Raw genomic sequence first — 20,269 nt, forward strand, 5'->3', positions numbered from 1 at the left:
AATCCGTCAGTAAATAATGAAATCTCATCGTAAAAAGTAATCGGTAAATTCAAATAAATTAGTGAATAGTAAAATGATTGAAAGAATAACGCATTGGACTCCACTGAGGCTAAGGAGAGGAGGCAGGCCGAGAAAGAATTGGAGAATAGAGGAGGATTTAATAAAGAGAGCTGGAGGAAAAATGCTGGAACCGAAAGGAATGGAAAATAATAACAAAAGCAGAAAAGACAAACGATGAACTATAAAGAGAAAAAATATAAAACGAGGAGAGATCCACATAAAAAAAAAGATTTTAAAGAGCTACAAACGATTGCCGGAATCCATAGGATTGAAAGGCTTTATGATGATGAAATTCTTAGTGGTTAATTTAGAGAAGTGTTAAGTTTAGTGAATTTAGTGTTGTGTAAAAATAAATTGATAAAAATGGGAGTTGCCCTCCGCATCTGCCCAATTTTATATTCTATTAACATAACATAACAGGACAGGCTTCTTGATCTACGTCAGTAGATTAGTTGGTAACATATATTGGTATTATGCTTAAAATAATTGTATTATTAGATTCAAAAAAGTATTCTGATAGATTTATTTAATATATCATTAAAATTATAATTATTTTTCATTAATTCCTCATTTCTTTGACCTTTTGATATGTTTATATGATATTTAATATTGTGTTGGTCAGAACCAAATGCGATACCCCGATTTTGTATCCTAGACAGATATTGGATTGAGACTACAGGAAGACATGATTGGGCTCCATCTAAAGAAGATATTATTTGTTCAGTACACTTCCCAGAGTCTTTTATACTTTTTTTTCTCAAGACTTTTCCATTCAAAACTTGACATGTCTTTGTTTTATTCCGATATATCGATAAAACAAATCAATTCTTTTTGGTTTTTAATCATTATTTAATACGATTTTCTCGAATACATTCTAATGAACGAAATATTTGTCAAAATATGATATGAAGTAATTACCTTCTGTGGGATCGAGCCTTTTCGCTCTCCTACCATGTTTCGAATTGTTATGTACAAACATGTTGTCAGATATAGCCAGAAGTGGACCATCTACAGCTACTTGCGTCGATATCACTACCTAGAAACAAAATATAACACTAAGTAATAATTATCAATCATATAAAACAAAAAATATATTATTTCATCAAGAAAAAAACGATTTTTGTCCGTTTTTTTTTCTAATTCACATTTCAACATTGTGTGAAGACATATTTCGTAACTGGAAGACATTTTTTCTACCATGCAACATTTTATTTCAAATATAAGACCTGTTTTGTGCAATGTATTAGACTTTTTATAAAGATTTTATGAATAGCTGCAGATTTGCTGTTATACAAAAGAGATGAGTCCTATCCTGCGCGGCTCGAATTTCTTTAACCCGGTTGGATATTCATTTCAATTTCCATACACTTCTAGATTTACTAGTGAAACGCAGAAACAAGGGTGATTTTTATTTTTATACCATGTATAAGATAGAGAACGTACGTAAGAATGCAATAACAACGGTGGGAAAAGTCACATTTATTTCCCTGATCTCATTCGAGGTAGGCAAATGTGAGCAATTTTACATACTTGAATTATTTAGGAGTAGTTCCAAGGGAAGTGTTTTTTTTTTTCGAGCGCAAACCATATTGTGAACAGATACATAAAACTGATGTGTACCTAGAACATAAACTGCCAACGACCGTTAAAGTTTTATAAAAGAACGATTAAATGTAGAAAAGTCTCATTTTATTACCGATATTTTTGTTTCAATTCGGTAATACTAGAAGTCGGAATCGAATTTTTTCAAAAAAATATTTTCTGAATGATGAAACATGTTAATATTCGGTTAGCACGAGCTTTTAGCTTTAGACGAAGCTCGTCGTCTCCCAGGGGTTTATTTGACGAGCTTGCAACAAGTGCCAGCGATCAAAAGTGACCAGACACGTGCACACACTGTCACTGTCAAGAGAAAAGAGATATTGCTTGACCTGCGTATATCGTTTATCTCACTGGCAAGTAGGATCAATCAGGAAAGACGAATTAGCAGCTACTGGATGCCGCTGACGTTAAAAACAGACCAGGAATGGCTCCTGCACGCTACTTCATACCATCCGCAAGGTAACGAAATGGTGGAGCGTTTTTCCAGGAGGTTCAAGGCAGCAATACGGAGCCATTAAAATCACCAATGGACAAAGATAGTGCCATGGATATCCGCGCGATGGAATGCGAAGACATAGACGTTTCTTCGAACGAAATACTATTCTGGTAGCCCATGTGTTTACCCGGGGAATTCTTTGAATCGGCGAGCCTGGCTACTTTTTGATCTGCTATGGTCTATAAAGTGACATGGCATACGGACATCATTCGTCTTTCGAAGTGATTGAACGACAGATAAAATGTTTCATTATTAGAGTCCACAGAAAAGAAAAAACTGGAACGAGACATCATCAGATGACAATGACGTGACTTGCTACCTACAACTGTCAATAGACACCCGCAGCAGCACAAAATCCATGACAGCAGTTGATAACCAATGGGGATGATGTACAAGCTCAACCACAGCAGCAGCAGCAGCAATAGCACCCCTGATTGATCGATACCTGTCCCAGGAAATTCCAAGTAACCATCTTATTGTCCAAATAATATATAATTGAATTAATTGAGTCTTCTGTGTGTGAACAGACATGTAACTCATCAATTGTAACCAGTTGGTGACTTCAGTAGCTTTTCAGTTTAGTTTCTTGGCAATTAAAACTTTGTCTGATAAAATAAACTAGTTAAAAGCGAAAAATTTTGGTATTAACTGTTTGAAAGTCTGTTTTTTATTATAAATGTTAATCGTAGGAATATATGAAAAAGTATCCGAAGCAAATAAAATTGCAACAAATAAATATTATCTCATTTTTACTGTGTACGGAAGATCATTTTCTTGCACGATTCATGTTGTTTCGTTTCAAAATGGTCGATACGTTACTCGATGTCGTTGTATATCGACTAAGAACTCCATCTAAAGAATGCCGTCGTTCGGTCTACTGGCCATCATGATACTCATCCGCCACTCTACAGTAGATCGGGCTTGTTCTCGCGCGTTTCCAACGTCGCGACGTCCCGCGTTCCGTCCCCATGGGAACGCGTGTGTTCGCCTTCCGCCACCCTAGGGGAGAAGACTCCCTTGGGAGCGCGTACGTCCCTAGGGAGGAGTCTGTCTTGCGATGCACTTCCGCAGTTTACCTTGGCCGCAAAATGGCTGCTCTCTCTCGCTCGCGCTCATCTTGCCGCTGCAATCCTTCAATGAATGCGTCTTCAACATTCGATACGGGGTTTTGTCAAACATCTTCATTAAACTTCATTTATGTATATAAAATTGTTACGGATATATCAATAAAATGTGGAACAACATTTCAAAAATTCACAGACATACTTCAAAAGCTATAGAGCTCACACTTATAAAACGTGCTTCAATTTTCATAATGAAACGTATAAACAAATTGATGGTTGTGCTATGGGAGTTTAAATATCCCGTTTCATAGCACAATTAGCAAAGGAAAATTTTGAGGAAACTGTCTTGAGCAAAACCAATTTGGTCGTCAAGATTTTAAAACTTTCACATTAGATTATAAGTTTGGTTTATGGAACTATTCAACTATAAGATACTGAATTTAGATGCTTATCTATTCGAAGGACGAAATAAGCTTAAAAAACATATAATAACAGAACAGGAAATGTTAGTATAAGTCATAGAAGGACATAATACATCATGGAAACAGAAAAACCTCAAAATCAAGACAATTTAGCAACAAAAACATATAAAATCATCTAAGAAATAAAAAATATTTATTATATAAAGTTATTTTCCTAATAATTTGTATTAATTCCGTCGATTTATAAAAAATGATGGATTGTATAGTCGAGAAAATGTCCTTCCAAGGATATTTAATATTTCTAATGAATGAGGAAATTGGTCAAATTTATTTGAGGATACTTACTTGAAATCTCCGCATATCCCGTGGATTTCCGGCATTTTTTAAGCAGTTTTGATTACATTTAAGGAAAAACTTAAGGAAAAATCTGAAACAAAAGAAACTATTTGAAATTTTGGCGAGAGAAACTTTTGTTTTGGCGAATGCGCAAGTGCATCTTCCAAAATATAGTGAACTAAGTTTCATTTAATTTACAATCTAATTTTTGTTATTTCTTTGTCAAAAGACTATTACAAATATACAACGAATAAACAGGGTCATAATTCATCTAGGATAATGGATTATTTATTTGACAACATCCTTTAGAATTTTGCTGAATGTTTGCATGTTAATTATGATTGATAATCATTATTATTGATAATTTATTTTTCTTTTAATTGGGGTGAAATTATTTTTTCTTTAAAGGAGCAGATCTATCATCATATGATAGACTCAACTCAATCCTTGATATATTAATCAGGATTTCTGGACTGGTTACGCCTCGGATATCAGTTCAACTCTCTGATGTGCAGCTGTACCAATCTATTTTCAACTTTCTGCCTTGTAAGAGGTTCATAAGCTATGTGCTTTCCTCTAAAGTCTGAAGAAAATGCATTTCTTGAGAAAATAATGGATCAAATTTTTTTAAACTAAAAATGATAATTGTTTAAAGCTAAGCTAATGTCATTAGTTTATATAATATGAGTCTCGGACATGAAATATACGAAAATTCTAAAATATATGAAAATCAATATCAAAAATTAAAATTACTCCAGTGTTTTGATTGTTTAGAATCAAATATTAATATTAGAATGTACGCCTTCAATTTCTAGCAAAATTTCATTTCAATTGGCAAATGATTATGCTTTTTTTCGCATTGTACAGTATAGAGCATCGTTGAGTAAGTAGCTTTTTTGTAGTTTGAAGATTCGCCCATATTGGGTCATACAACACGTACCCCAGAAGGGAAGGGCATCGGATATGTGAGCCAAAAATGGTACAATAAACTGTTATAGAGGTTGAATAGAATTGAATTCAAGTCGTAAATGTCGGAAAACAATAAAAGCGTGAATTTACCTCCCAAGCAATTGTTTACCTCATTTTCCATGATTTCTCATTAAATATATATACAAAAAATACATGAAGGACGTTCATAAATTCATTCAAAGGTTTTTAAAACAAATATTTTGCTTAAAAAAAACGACACGGTTTATGAATTTTTACGTTTACGTACAGTTGGAATTGAAATACGAATATTGATAGCCAATGGCTATTACTGTATATCGGTTTTCAATCATCCCATTTGCGTTTTATGAATTGTTCACAAAAAAACAACGTTTGCGAAACGTTGAAATGGAAAATGGTACATATATTAAGTATCAGTATTCACAAATTGGAATTCAATCCACTAGGTCATATATTGTCTTAGGTACGTAATGAATGTATCATTATTCAAATATCGAATGATCTAATATTTTTAGAAACAGTTTGAGTCCTGAATCAAATTCACACTGAGTTAAATAATCTTGTAGGAGTATCTAAGAAAAATACATCTCCTTCAAAAGCAATACAAGATAGGCATCAGTTTCAGCAATTACTTCTTCATTTCGGCTGAATTTTTTAACCAGCGAGCATTTTTTTGAGATCAGCGAATAGCCAGTAGTCATTGGGGGTGAGATCTGGACTATACGGTGGATGAGGAAGCAATTTAACCATCGTTGCTATCGATTTGTGAATCGGTGCATTGTCTTCATGTAATAGTGGTTTTTTCTTCGACATATGAGGTCGTTTTTCATCGATTTTTGCATTCAAACGATCCAACAACTCTGTGTAGTATTTACTATCGATGGTGTCTCCCGTAACCTTACCAGCTGACTGTTGTGCCTCTGGAGTGATTCACCGGGGTTGCAGTCAACTCAGATGAGGATGGTTTTGATTCCGAAGTGAAGTGATGGATCCACGTTTCATCCATTGTCACATATAGACGCAAAACATTTGATTTATTACGTGTAAACATGTCCAAACACTGCTCTGAATCAACAACACGTTGTTTTTTTTGATCGACTATAAGTAAACGCAGCACCCACTTTGAAAAAACTTTCTCATGCATATTTGTAATCTTTAAGCCTCAAACAATTTAAATTTACGTTTAGATATAACCAATTTGTGGACTTTTCTGGAGTAATCTCTTCAATTGGTCGACTAGAATGTTCACCATCATCGGTGTCTGTACGATCACGTTTAAATTCAACAAACCAAGTCCGTTTAACACTTTTGAAGCTGATTGCTAATCATATACAGTATTTTTTCCAATCAGAAGCAACGATAAATTAACACACTAAATTGTTTTAAAAATAACAAAAGTAACTCCAGTTAAATGGTTGTCACTTTTTTCTAACTAATCGAAATGTCATGAATTTTAACACATATGACTTTTGAAAGTTGGTATTTCATAAACGTCATATGAATTTGACAATGGCAGCGCCATCTGCGTGTCAGTCACACGACTTATTGAGTGATGTTATAAATGCAATTTGGAACTGATAATTATATTCTCAATTCCAATATCAACATTTTTATTATAACCTCGTATAATCACTATAATCATATTTGTAGAATCACTTTTTTTCTATAATAGGATTCTATCAAAATTTTATTGTTTAATATAGTTTGAAACAAATTTTCCACAGCATTGCTATGGCTTTTTTTTCATTTTCCTTTTTCGTCGTTTTCTTTGTCGCGTCGTAAGAAAATTGTGTAAACAAGAATGAAACCGCAGTTGAATGTCTCGCAGGGGCTGTTTCCAGTTAAGTTAGTTACGCAAGAACGTCTACTCTTTAGAAACATAATTTATAAGCGATTCATAACGCTGTCGTGTCGACAAGAAATTGACTGGAAGTTTTGAGACAATGTCAGAAAATACGTAACCGAACTGAATTATCTAGTATGCAAACTTTATTTGATGAAAAGTATCTGATATTTTTGATTAGCTGGATTATTGAATAACAGTGCCGCACTCAGATTTGGTACACAAATGCGGCTTGGGAAGTGAATATATTGAACTAGTGGACAAACTGGAAGAAACACAAATTAGTGCTCTTAATTTTTGATCAATATACTGAAAATTATAATCCATAATCAAATAAAGAATATTCTTAATAACAAATTAAAAATTAAGAATATTGTATGCGGCAATTTCTCCGAATTTACAGCTAAAAGTTGTATGATTTTATTTATGAGTTTGACATTATAACGATTTACTCCAAAATCTTCATCGAGCTTGTTCTGTACTCAAACTAAACTATGTTTCTTGTATCCTCATAGTGATTGTGGTTATATGATTCTTAGAATAGCCACGTTTATAAAATCTTTTGGATTCTTTATTATTGGATCTTTTTCCTCGCCATGTTTCAATAATTTTGTGAAACCTTCGCTTTCTATGCACGGGTTCTTAATCCATTAAGAATTTGAGACACCTCACACTAAATTTTATCATATTTAAATACTCATGGAGGATCCTTAGGGTACTAGTTTTGGGCATGATGGTCTTTGCTGCAATTTGTATTGTTTTTAGTCAATTTTCCTCACTAATTAAACGTTTTCTGGAGTATTTATTGCTACAGGACCTTCCGCATGTCATCTTCTAACGATTCTCGACTCCAGCGAAACAACTTTAATTATTTAATTGCTAAAAATGATCGACACAAGTCACCGTGAACAGCCTACATTCCGTTTTTAATTTGTGATAATGTTAATTCTTCTTTAGTCAAAAATATAATGAAATTGACCGGAGCAGCAAGCTGAAAATTTGTGTCAGGCTTGTTCAGACTTGACTATATAAGACCAAGAACTCATGGACTGCAATACCAATTACATTTCATAAAATAGCAACATCCGGCGACTAAACTGAAAGTTTTAGCATTTCAATACTCAAGCTGCTTATAAACAAACAATGCAGAGTATTTATCAATTTATACAGCTTAAAAAATCGCATAAATAGTTAACCGATGGTTAGATAGAATTATCGATTTTTTTGATTCATCATCATCAGTTTTGATGACGTTGTAGATCGAGACTCTTCTGAAAGGGTTTCCCGGCCATACGAACAAACAAACAAACAAAATCTTTGGTACGGCTGTACTGATTTGTCAACAGTAATATAGAACGCGTCACTTGAATATAGTACAGAATCGAACCTGTTGCGTAACGAAATATTCGGATAAACTTACAAAAAAAATTTAAATGTAAATGTTCATTTGGTATCGCGATTATATGTAGTAACGAGGAAATTACGAAAGGTCGTAAACGTCGAGAAAGTGAGAGAAAGTGAAGCGGTTGAATAAGAGAATAAAATATCCCGGGAGAGTACGACGATATTCATGTCCTACCGTAATGTTATTAAGCTTAACATAAATAACACCAGCTCATGTTGAAATGAGATTATTACTATTAGAAGTGATTTGAAAAGCTCTAGAATTAACAAGAGGGGTCAACCAAATAAAACCTCACCTAACCTAACCAAATAAAAATAATGGATCAAACGAAATATTTATTAGAATGTTTCTATTAACGAAATCAACTTTCTGAATAATTTGTAATGTACCACAATCATTTGGAAAGTTTCGTATCAGATCAACTGATTTTAAAATGGGAATGCTTAGAAAAATCATCATTTTAGAATGATCAAACAGTGTGAAACATCAGAAATGAACTCCAATCAGACATAAGTTTAACCAAAATTACACAGCATGCACTAAGGGTATTATAAAAAATCATTCAATCAAACGTTACTTCGCTATTTATTAATTTCCACACTCACATCTTCTGCAAAGTATTAATGCTTGTTCTTCCTATTGATTTACCATCTCCATATGATAGCGAATTTGACTTTGGAGACTGCGGCTCTAAATAAATGAGAGGCCGAACCATTGTTGAAGGTTACTAGTTCAAGATATTCTTCTCTTTCCAAGAGATATTTTCCCTACTACTGTAAGTAGGCTTATAGTCTTCGCCCGTAAGAGTACAAGATTCTACATCATACAAGAGCACTGGGATTCTGTCTTCTGAGCTTCAAGCTCAAGTCGTGGCTACAGAGAAGCATCCGGAACGATTTTAATCATTATTTCTACGTGTAGATATTGATTGACTTCAAAACATCGCTGAATCAACACATTGTGGTCTTGATACAGCCTTCTTTGTGCCGAAACCATGTTTAAAGCTAAACTGTGTATCTGTTAAGTCTTCTTCCAGTTTTTTACTACTACCATACAATTAATCTGTTTTGAAAATAAACTTATTTTTCATTGTTTTATGTTTTTTATTTATAGTTTATTCCTTGCTTTCGCATTTGATTCACTCAATCTGAATGAAGCTGAATTGGTCAATTTTCTACTTTTTTATTTTAAGGTTCTTGATATGACGTCATTTTTATTTACTCTTCATGTATTTTATCTATGTTTGATTCGGATTTAGTTCCAGTTTTTCATGAATTCATAGCCCCTACCAATTTCATTATTGTATATCTTTAATGTGTGGCGAAATTCATAACTACTTGCTGTTTTTGGAATCAATATCATTGTATTAAACATTTTTCGAGTTATTTCTAAATTCAAATCCTAAAATTTCCAGCAATAATTACTTCAAAAGTATGTATTTGATGTTAATTATATGCAAAAGCTCACTACAGCCAGAATGATGAATAAAAAAAGTACTAGAATCCAAAAATACATATTTTCATATTCAGTCTTCTATATTTAACATTCGACAGTAATAACATACTATCAAATCAAACACTTTCGGTTGTTATTGAATTTAAATTTAGTTTCTAATGGATAATATTCAAAACAGTCAGAGTGTGTTTTTCTAAAAGTTTTGATTACGCTAAAGCTCTAAAAATACTACTGTTTTTATAAACAATCGGCTAGTATCCAAATCCATAGGCAGGATCAGAACACCACAATCAGAACCGATCTTGAACACATTCTGAAGTGGGATGGAAGCTATCTGATCTGAAGGTCAATACAGCAAAGACTCAGGCTTCTGTTTTCACAAAGAATGCTGGCCTGCAGTTCAAAATTTGGTCCTGTCTGGACATAAAATATCACCATCATCGCTTGTTGGGTGTTGAGGTTGGAAGAAATATGTCACACAAATATTTCATTTTTCGTTTGTACTTGTTGATAGTTTCTCCTTTAGCTTTATCAAAGCTGAGAATGCATTAGTTTAGCCTAAAGATCTTCTGTTGCCTTTTTTTAAGTATAAGAACACCACAAAACACGTACAAACTTGTTTTGACTTGTAATAATTGCAGTACATATCTTTTTTGAAATTGGAAGGCTAGCCTAAAGGATTTAGTCGAACTTGAGATGAATCAATAATTTTAGGAAGACTCTGCAATCGAAAACGACTATAACATATATACAGATATGAAAAATATGAAAGGTTTGATACTATTAATTTAGATATAAATTAAATATTTGATGACCGAGAAAGAAATAGCTTGCACACCTCCTTACTGGCGTCGTATATCAAAAGTCGCATACCATCCCTTATTCATCACCCATTCCCCGCGGTCTAGTTGGCCGCTCGACACAACTTAGGTACAGAACCTTGCGGTGCACATGTATTATGTAAATCTGCTTTTCCTTGACTGTCATCAATTAATAAACCCCATATCAAGACACTTACATAATTGATGGGTTTTCCATTACGTCACGAGCAGCTTGCAGCGGGATGGGGCGGAAGTTTTATAATTTAAGGTATGCGTTTCGCGTCTTACATTTTACGGTATACAACTACAGGATGTGATTAGTATTCTAGTTCAGATATTATTCTGAAGATTTAAACGCAACATCTTAGTAGAACTAAATACCTTGTTTTAATGTGTAGATATTACTTGGAAGAGTTAAATTCATCCCTAACTAGAAACTTTTTCCCCTTTCATTCATTATAGAAACATTTATGTTCAGTTAGCGTTATAAAATTTATATATAATTCGATTTTTACAAATAATTAGTATGTAAAACTTTGTCTAGGTTCAATGCAGTCATATCCTTAAAGTTAGTTTGGGTTAAAGTGTCAATTATGAATAACCTCTAACTCCACTGCAATATTTCATTATAGAGACATTCCTTTTGAACCAAATTGTTCTAAATAAGGACATGTGTCTGCAATAAATCCATTGCATTTATAGTTTCGGTGGATTCTAGTTCTTAAATGGATTTGTCAGTATTTTTTTAATAGATGATATAATTAGAGATTTCTTACATCACAAACTGATACCCCTCGTATCCTTTTTCTCCAAATTAGTAGTTCAGTGATGTTGGTGAGGTTTCCAAGAACAGATTCTATAGAAAATGCGCAATTTCTAAACGAAGATTAAACATTTTTCTTGGTCTCACAATTGGGGAATAGTTGATGCAAAATTGATTGAAACTAACTAATTATTTCTTAATTTTCGAAAGTTTTATGACTTTTTATTACTCATGTCTTAACAATTTGATCAGTTATTATACATTATTATCTATTTCATCTATGACACAAGCCAAAATAATTAAGTTGTGTGGTCTAAACTCAAAAAATTCGTATTCACTATGATTATCTATCTCAAAAGGCACGAAACGTTCCAAGAACCAAATCAATATGTTGCTTTGTGATAACCTGGTAAGAAAATGGACATAAATGTACAGTCCGTCATACGGGAGCCTCCTCACATGAGGCAGGTATGTGTTTCATCAAATTGATGTTGAGGCAGGAAGTATTATGAACCGTTTCTTCTAGCACGTTAAGAGTGAGATACTTCATAGCCTATCCAAGTTCATTAAGAACAAAAAGAAATGTTTCTGTTTCACAATAACGTATAACCACACATATCATAAATTGTACCAACAAATTTCAAATGGGAACAGTTTAAAAATCCGCTTTCCAATCTGGACATTCATATGACCTTCATATTTTTGGTTTGGTTCGCTAAAAAACAATAAGTGAAAGACGTAGTAGATGATTCCAGGATTTTAGGAACCAATTGACTCGTTAAACAATGTTTTCGCTCTACAATGTCATTCCATACCTTTAACTTTGAGTATTTGAAGCTTGCTACAATCCTAGAATTGTTATTCATATATTGTCCTATTAGATCTGAATACTTTTCATTAGTTTAAAATACCAAAAACTTCTGAATTATGTACGTGCCGATGTCTTCATATACGGATTATCAGCTAATCTTTTGTTCTCGAACGGTCTTAAGTGCTGATTCGGTTGGTTCTTTTTTTAGAAACGCCCTTTCCAATTTTCTAACCTGAGACAAATTACACCTCTTAAGGAACGATAACGATCTGTAGTCATGAGATGTGGACGTGGCAAGCAAACATAGGAATTGTCTAATTTCGGAAATTCATCGGAAAACATTTCAGACGATTCTTTCAGTAAGAGCGTCTCTTATTATTGGAAAATTAGAGAATCTACAAAATCTATTAGAATTAACAAAATTCCGGCCCTATAGTTCATGTTAAGGCGTATAAATATCACATAACATAATCTAGTTACAAGCAGCCCTTCCGTAAGGGCTCCCTTTTATCCTGTTAGTCCTCTTTTCCTCGGGCTATTGCCTCTCTATTTATCTTTACCCAGAAGTCCCGCTCTCCACGTTATTTGGCATACATTAGTTGGAGTTGGCAACATAAGGCATTTTCATAATGGCCTGAGGACGTAACAGAAGGACTGGTAATGAGGTACTGCTCGTACAAGCCACCCGTTTTAATGGCCAGATGAAGAAACTTTACATTGGAAGTTTGTTGGTCACGATTAGTAAACTTTTAACACAAGTTATAGTTTTAAAATATATTCCAAGTTATTATCAAGATTTTTAGATAATTATTACTGAGACTTTTCACGAGTTTAAGTCAAATAAACTGTTTTTGCTGTACTATATTATATTATTCTTGTTTTGTTATGATATTCACTTCGACATAAACACGCATGTGTTGATTTTGATCACATAATCATGTACTATTATAATAATTTCACTTTTGCTTTTTTAAAAGAAAAATAAGACAACTTATTGATGTATTCACCTACACACGCCGCCTGCCGCGGCGTACTTTTCGCATTCCTATTCACCCTACATTCTTAACTGGGATATACAAGGATAAACCGTTATTTCAGCACTCTATATCTGAATTTAGATCAAAAGTGATAAAACTACGAAGTCTTCATGATAAATTCAGTGTTTTGATAACATAGTTACTAGTTATTTTTATTTTATAAATTATTAAACGTGTTGAGAAGCTTGGTGAGACACTAACTTGCTTTGTATCTACAGTTGGGTTTAATTTCCTATGAAAAAACGTATCAATATAGTTGTGTTACAGGTACAATAGTCCAAGTAAAAGATTTTGGACCTTGTGTGGTTGAAGAACCTGAATTTGGAGATTTATCTTATACCCAACATCAAAACTTAGTTCATAATTTAATTTAATTCGATTATATAATTGTGGTATTTCATCCAAGTAAAAAATTGAGTGCTAACTTTCATAAAGTTGTGGTCGATTGAAAAACTGTCCTTTTCACACCACTATAACAGTCAGTATTACATACTTGTCGTGTAAACCATTATTATATTACTCAAAATCCACCCAAAACACTAGAAAGAGCCAAAAAATGTTGCTCGAAAAAGACCACATTATTAGAAAGTACTTAATCAATCCATGTTTCAAGTTTGAAGACGCCACGTTTTTTGATATTCGTTTGGCAGCCATCAATAATGAACGTTTTCATTGAATTCGTAAAAGCGGAAAAAAATGGTCATTGTTATGTTATACAATAATTTGATTTGAAAAGCACTAGCCCAACCAATATGAAAACTGTACTAGATTCTACTCTGGGTAAGACAGCTCCTTCGTTATCACCAAGTGTCCGAGTTTAAACGAGGCCGTATGACCTGCCAAGACCAGGGTTGACCAATTGAGGTGATGACTTCAGAAATGTAGAAGAAAATTCACAAAGCGCTACTGGACGATCGTCGATTAAAAGTTCGCGAGCTAGCAGACATTATAGTCATTTCAAAAAGTGCGGTACAGCAGAAAACAGCGTCGTGAAGATGTTTCCATCGAGTGTTTGGCAGTTATCACTTCAGACCCGAAACAACAAAATAATTAAACAAAGGAATGGAAAAGGATAAAGGCTCCAACGAAGGTAAAGACAGTTCTATTTGCTACGTTTGAGCGAGCAAATAAAGCAAAAGTAGCCGCATTTGGCTAAGAATAAAGTGTTGCTGTAACTGATGAAGTAAAGTATGAATTGCTACCTCATGCACCCAGATTTAGCTCCCTCGGATTACTTTCTGTTCCCAGACTTGGTGGTCAAAGATTTTCCAACAACAAAGAGGTTATGTCGGCAGTTAATGGCCATTTTGAGGAGCTTGACGATTCTTAATGTAAAAATGTTATGGACCTAAAAGGAGATTACGTTGATGAATAAATATATTTGGCACCATCCTCGTATCTCAATTACGCCATGAACAATCCACTTCATACAATCTATCATCTTCTGTTCTTCTTATATAACTGTTTAATTCAAATGTTCTTTAGTCATTTCGAGTATTTTCACACCACTAGTTTCAATAGATGTTGATTTTTCCAACCACCTCAATTCATCTGCTTTGATAATTTTTTTCTTATTACAATTTCAAACTGTTACCGAAAAAATATAAATTGCTCCTTGTAAGTGTCGAGCTCTCCCGTGGGGGAATCGAGCTGATTCCCCAGGGATAGGTATTGACTCTTCTCTCCCCTGAGCTGGTCGTCAATACCGCAGGGAGCTGAGCCGAAGGCGGCCGAGACTTACCGAATACCAGAACGTTTATCTACCCGCAAAAGTTCGCTGTTATTCGGTCTGCCTACATATTTACTACCACGGCACTTAATTAGGACTCTTTATGTAACTGGTTAAATGCTCTTTTCGAACTTTTTGATAGATGTCTGTTCAAACATTTTTTTTTATTTGTAAATTTCAGAGTATAATGTTTTCTATTAGATTCCGCAGTTTAACTGTCTTGAGCTAAATAAACGAATGTTTAAAATAATAATGTTCATTCAACACCCAAAAGAAAACAAAGATATGGATCAACTAATAAAACAATAACAAAACAACAAATTTTGTCATTCATATACGTAAAACTGATAAAATCTTGAAAAATTCTTTGAATACTACAGCGGAAATTGAAAAATAGTCCAAACTATAGCATTCATAGGACTCTGGGCGTCTGTAGGTGAGCTCAGTGTTCATGAGTCACGTCTGTCTGTTCAGTAGGTCTTACAAATATTACTCTAGGTAGTATTGTCCTGGACAGACCTTTCTTCTATGCTCTAAGCTCTTCTGGTTAACTCTGGATCGCCTATAAGTCGAATTGCTCTCTTATGTATTGAATCGAGCATCTTCAGGGTGTGCTTGGGAGCCGATCTCATCAAGCTGCTGATATTTTATTTCCCTGGATCCTGAATCCCTGGAGAACACCAGCGTTGACCTCAAACTTTTCCGAGGTGTGTCCGTCGATAGTGACCTGGGCGGATCCTTCTTTGAGAAAGCTACTAATCCAGTCGATAAGTGCTAACTACAAACCGTACGATCTCAATTTATATAGAAGGTTGGCATATGCCGAACCCTGTCAAAATCTTTGATATGTCCACAGCGATTGCTTGGGATTCCCTAGCTCCAGTACACAAGTTGATGACATAGGCTAGGAAATCAGAGCAAATTGGTACAGCTAACTTTAAAATAACTTATGAAATGGACAGTTATCATTTTTAGATGCCATAAAACAAATGTAGATGATTGTAGATTGATTTTCGACTTAACAATAACAATACAAAACTTACAAGACTTTTGGAGATGTAACTCTACTTAACGATTATGATAAGAAAGTTGATTAGTCTTCATAGCTTTAAGAAACCTCTTTGTGGATATTTTCAAAATCAGGATATTATTTCAAACATATTACTAATAAAAATCAAGTAGATGCCACAAATATTCTTTTGAGTTTTATTAATAAAACTGGCCAGCAATGTGTTACAATAGACAACATAAACCTAATATGTACTACAAACCAGATCCTGGTTCGTGCATCGTATCTGCTTCCATTCCACACTAATAAATAAAATTTGAATGTCTGATAACGGAGAGTGTTTCATCAAATTACCAATGATTTGTGAAGATCGTATATTTATTACTGTATCTAATTAACGCTAAGCAGTATCTGGATAAACGTTAATAAATTTCTGACTAATTGTGGTGTGGTGGTATGACGATAATCCTCTTCACACGTCAACTCTAACACTCATCAAAAAGCTCGTCTGGCACGTGGAAATCACGTTGATGGATTCCGTTCAATACATTTAATTATTTGGAATCACTTAACGCGACAATTATAGATATAAAAACAAATTAATCAAAATATTGTGAACCCGATAATTCATTTTATGACTTTTTTCAGTAATAACTGCCCGTCGTAAACTAGTGAAGTCAAGATTAATCATTATTTTGCGAGAAAATTCTAAATAGATACATTTTTTTGTCATTAATTGCTTAGAAATTATTAAGCAGGCGTCTACGACTTTACTCAACTATAAAAAATAGTTTAAAACGTTATTGAGAGTTTGAGTAGTGATAAACCAAAAGCTAAAAGCGTTCATAGTAAAAAGTAATTGTCCATTGTTACCATTTAAATCAATACAGAACTATTCAACCATCTCGAAGTGCTATACCCCAATATTAGTTATTGCGATCAAATAAATATGGGAAGGTGTGTGGTCTTGATGGAAAAACACTTTTGATTAATCAAATACGGTCGCATTTTTGCAATTTAACCTTTGAAGTAGATGTACATAAACTCATGGCTATTAAAAAACGTCGCTATCGCTTTTCCTCTCGACTAAATCATTACTGCCTTTTTGAGATTAGGTTCGTCTTTCAAAAACAAATATATAATGACAGTTGGATACTCAGTCTTCACAACTTCTCAATTACACAGTTGTTCAACAGAAAATAAGCGTCCAAAATGGTTGAAATTTCAAAATCTCCACTCAAGTATATTTTCGAACTTATCTTGATTAGTACTGATACCTTCAGATTGAGATCAGGAGTTTTTCAACTAAACCGCGTAGTACTCTTTCAGAAATCAATTTATCTTGTCCCAACTACTAGTCTTACTTGACTCAGTAGCAAGCAGAACTGTGACAAAGCATTTCAAAATCCCTTCTACTTGAAGATATCCATATTAAGTCTTTTAGAATATGTTTCTAATCAACTATACAAACAATCTATTGTCTATGAGGTGATATTGAATCCATTATATTTGTAGTGTAAAATTAGTATGGATCCTATTGATTGCGCCATGTTTAGTAATCTCGTAATCATATAAATCATATCAATTAATCATTCATTCGATAAAAGAATCATTAACCAGAATGATTATATGACAAAATTCCTCCATAAGTACAAGAGACTAAGGAACTAGAGTTTTACACCTGGGGGATCACAAAATGGAAAACGGGGATATTTGATTGCTAAAGTTATGCCAGATAGTAAATTTTCTGAAAGGAGTAAGTTCAATAGAGTTTCTAAACAACCAATTTAAGTACAGCACTTTTTTGGGGTTGGAATTAAGGGAATTTTTTGCAGTTATTCATCGAATTAATTGAAAAATCAATAATCGCAGTTATATACCAAGTATTTTCCATCAAAAATCTATAAAATATTGAAGAAAATCTTGATAAGAGGGACTGGGATACGTTTATTACATGTATATTATAACTGTTTCGTTGTTATTTTTTTAAGATTACATGTATCGCGTTTTTTTCTCTTCTGAACCTGAGTAAAAAATGCGCATTGATTTGATTTAATTTCATTAGGACGGTATTTCGAAAATGGTCATGGCAAGGTGAGCCGCTTGACGAAAGTTCATTGTCAATGCTGGAGACCATCGCAGTGGATGTCACATACAAACTGATGTGAATTTCTTAAACCGTAAATAGTATTATTTTATTCTCAGTACACAATAGAAATTCTAATTAATTTTCAGTATTTTCTTTCAGTCTTACTGCATGATTTTCCTTTAATACTGAAATTTTTCTGAAAATAAACTAGAAAAAAATTGATCCGACTTATTAATTAATTAAAAATGCGGAGAACAAAAGCAAACGCTGATTATCTCGGCAACAAAATTCGAACACGCGACTGAATCATCTGCCCACGTGCCCACCACGTTTTGTCTCATGACCCGTTTCGTTTTTGAACAAATTGCCTGTTGGTTACATACACACACGCCACGTACAATCATCTGAATTGCATCAATTGAATTTTAAGTTAATATTGATACGTCTCTCTCCCAAATGCATTATCTGAATTAAAAATTGAAGATATAAACGAAATTGAAGTGTGTAACGTAGATAAGTAGGGTTCAAATGACCACCTGAGACTCCGTGTTGCATTCAAATGTAAATATTAATAATTTTGACGATATATACAGGGTGATAAGTCATGGAATATGAAAATACTTGTTTTCCATTTGACTCTCAAGTCTTCAGTAGACGTGTATTTGTCTTTCAAATACTTTTAGAACAACAAGGTATTTGAACTTTATCACCGACATACATTTAATCCAATTTACAGGACATTATACGACAAAAATTGTCCCCAGACGTAACCTAATGTTAGAACGACAAGGAATCGAATACGTAACATCCTACAAATATCTGGGACATGAGATCCGATTAAGAAGAGTTTATCAAACCCATAGAATATAACAAACCAGCATTCCAATACTTCATTGATCTCACAAAAGCATGTGACGTTATTAAAGTGGGAAAACTTTTGGAGACACACACACAAATGAAAATATCGGGAAAAACACTTTTAGACCGAGAAAGAAATGAAAACATCGGACATGTAACGTAGAAAACATTACCGAATAGGTATCATAGGAGTTAAAAAACAGTAAAACCAATATACAAGTCGAATGACACAAGATGGATTGGGCAAGGGATAAATCTCTTAATTCGTTCATGGAGTAGAGGTCGACCACGAAACTGGATTGGCAATTTAGAGCCAGGATGAAAAAAAAATATGGAAAAAAGAACAAGCGTTAGAGTTATCATAGAAGAAGAATAATCAAACCCGCGAACTAAACAGAAGGATAGGACTGAGTTGACTAGCTGAGACATGTAATCAAGTCAGATATATCGTCTCAAATAGAAGGTATTTGACCTAGTATCGACTGGAAAGCACTAAAAATGACACAAAAAGCTGTAAATAAAATAAAAATAGCTCAACCAGTCATGGAGAGGTCCATGCTGGATGAAATTCGAAACGAAGAACTGCGTGGAATAATAATAAGCTGTGTCGCAAGATTGCTAGATAATATTTGGATCGAGGATGCCCAAAATCGAACAAAATGGTCAGGCAGTTGACGAGACATTAAATGATGATGATGATGATACAAAATTTTATGCTGGCTTGGCGGAATTACCTCTCACAATAGTTTATGTGTTCATTGTTATATTCATTTTAACAATTTCTTAGTTTTTCATGGTCTATTTTGAGAAATAAAACAATTATATTATATATCATTATATCATTACATCATTTACCAACTTAATATTGAAATAGACTCAGGATAGAAGCTTTTTTTATTACTTTTTAAATAAATTAACAATATTTAATCAAAGAAATCATGATAAATTTAACAAATAATAATACACCATGTTATAATATCTCATAATTCTTAAATTGTTTGGCGACAACGGTTGAAATCAATTCCTTCAAGGTCCATTAAACTAAATGTTTGACGGCATCAGAATCCCTATTTCGTTAAGCCATTGAGCATTGACACATTATCTAAATCCTTCCAGAGTCATTCTTTGTAGTAACCAGTAACAACAAAAGCAGATGGAGGCGGTTGAATTACCACCCCTCGTCTCATTGAAATCTTTCAATCTATCGACCATTTGACAACGCAGGAAGAAAATCGGAATGAAATGAGACGTAATACTCGCAAATCAGTGTCGTTTCAATAAAAAGGATACAAACTACACTCGCGAGCGAAAAAAATCTAGTCAAGTCAAAAACCTGTAGCTTCCACTCTTTTTCTAGTTTTAGCATCTCGGAAGAAAAAAAATCAAACGAAAAGGAATGTTAAACAATAATAAAAGTTTATAATTAACAGTTAACTTCTACTGGCCCTAATTACAGCTTCCAATTGCTTTTTCAAGGAACTAGTTTCTTCACTCGGTCCAATTTCGTGGCAGTTGCAGGAT

The 20,269-nt window shown here is 33.7% G+C and overlaps 1 protein-coding gene across 2 annotated transcripts in view; it reads right to left on the reverse strand.

Annotated features, from left to right (window-relative positions):
• LOC130445156 (transcription factor collier) overlaps positions 1-20,269 on the reverse strand; it is a 100,579-nt gene that overhangs the window by 12,033 nt on the left and 68,277 nt on the right. For both annotated transcript variants that reach the window (XM_056780680.1, XM_056780679.1), the window contains 2 exons: positions 3,990-4,071; positions 979-1,096 (listed from right to left, as the gene is read on the reverse strand). In XM_056780680.1, coding sequence (XP_056636658.1) covers positions 979-1,096; positions 3,990-4,071 — 200 coding nt within the window. The remainder of the gene's footprint in view (positions 1-978; positions 1,097-3,989; positions 4,072-20,269) is intronic.

Source organism: Diorhabda sublineata, chromosome 6 (genome assembly GCF_026230105.1).
Source record: "Diorhabda sublineata isolate icDioSubl1.1 chromosome 6, icDioSubl1.1, whole genome shotgun sequence".
In the NCBI taxonomy this organism is placed as follows: domain Eukaryota; kingdom Metazoa; phylum Arthropoda; class Insecta; order Coleoptera; family Chrysomelidae; genus Diorhabda; species Diorhabda sublineata.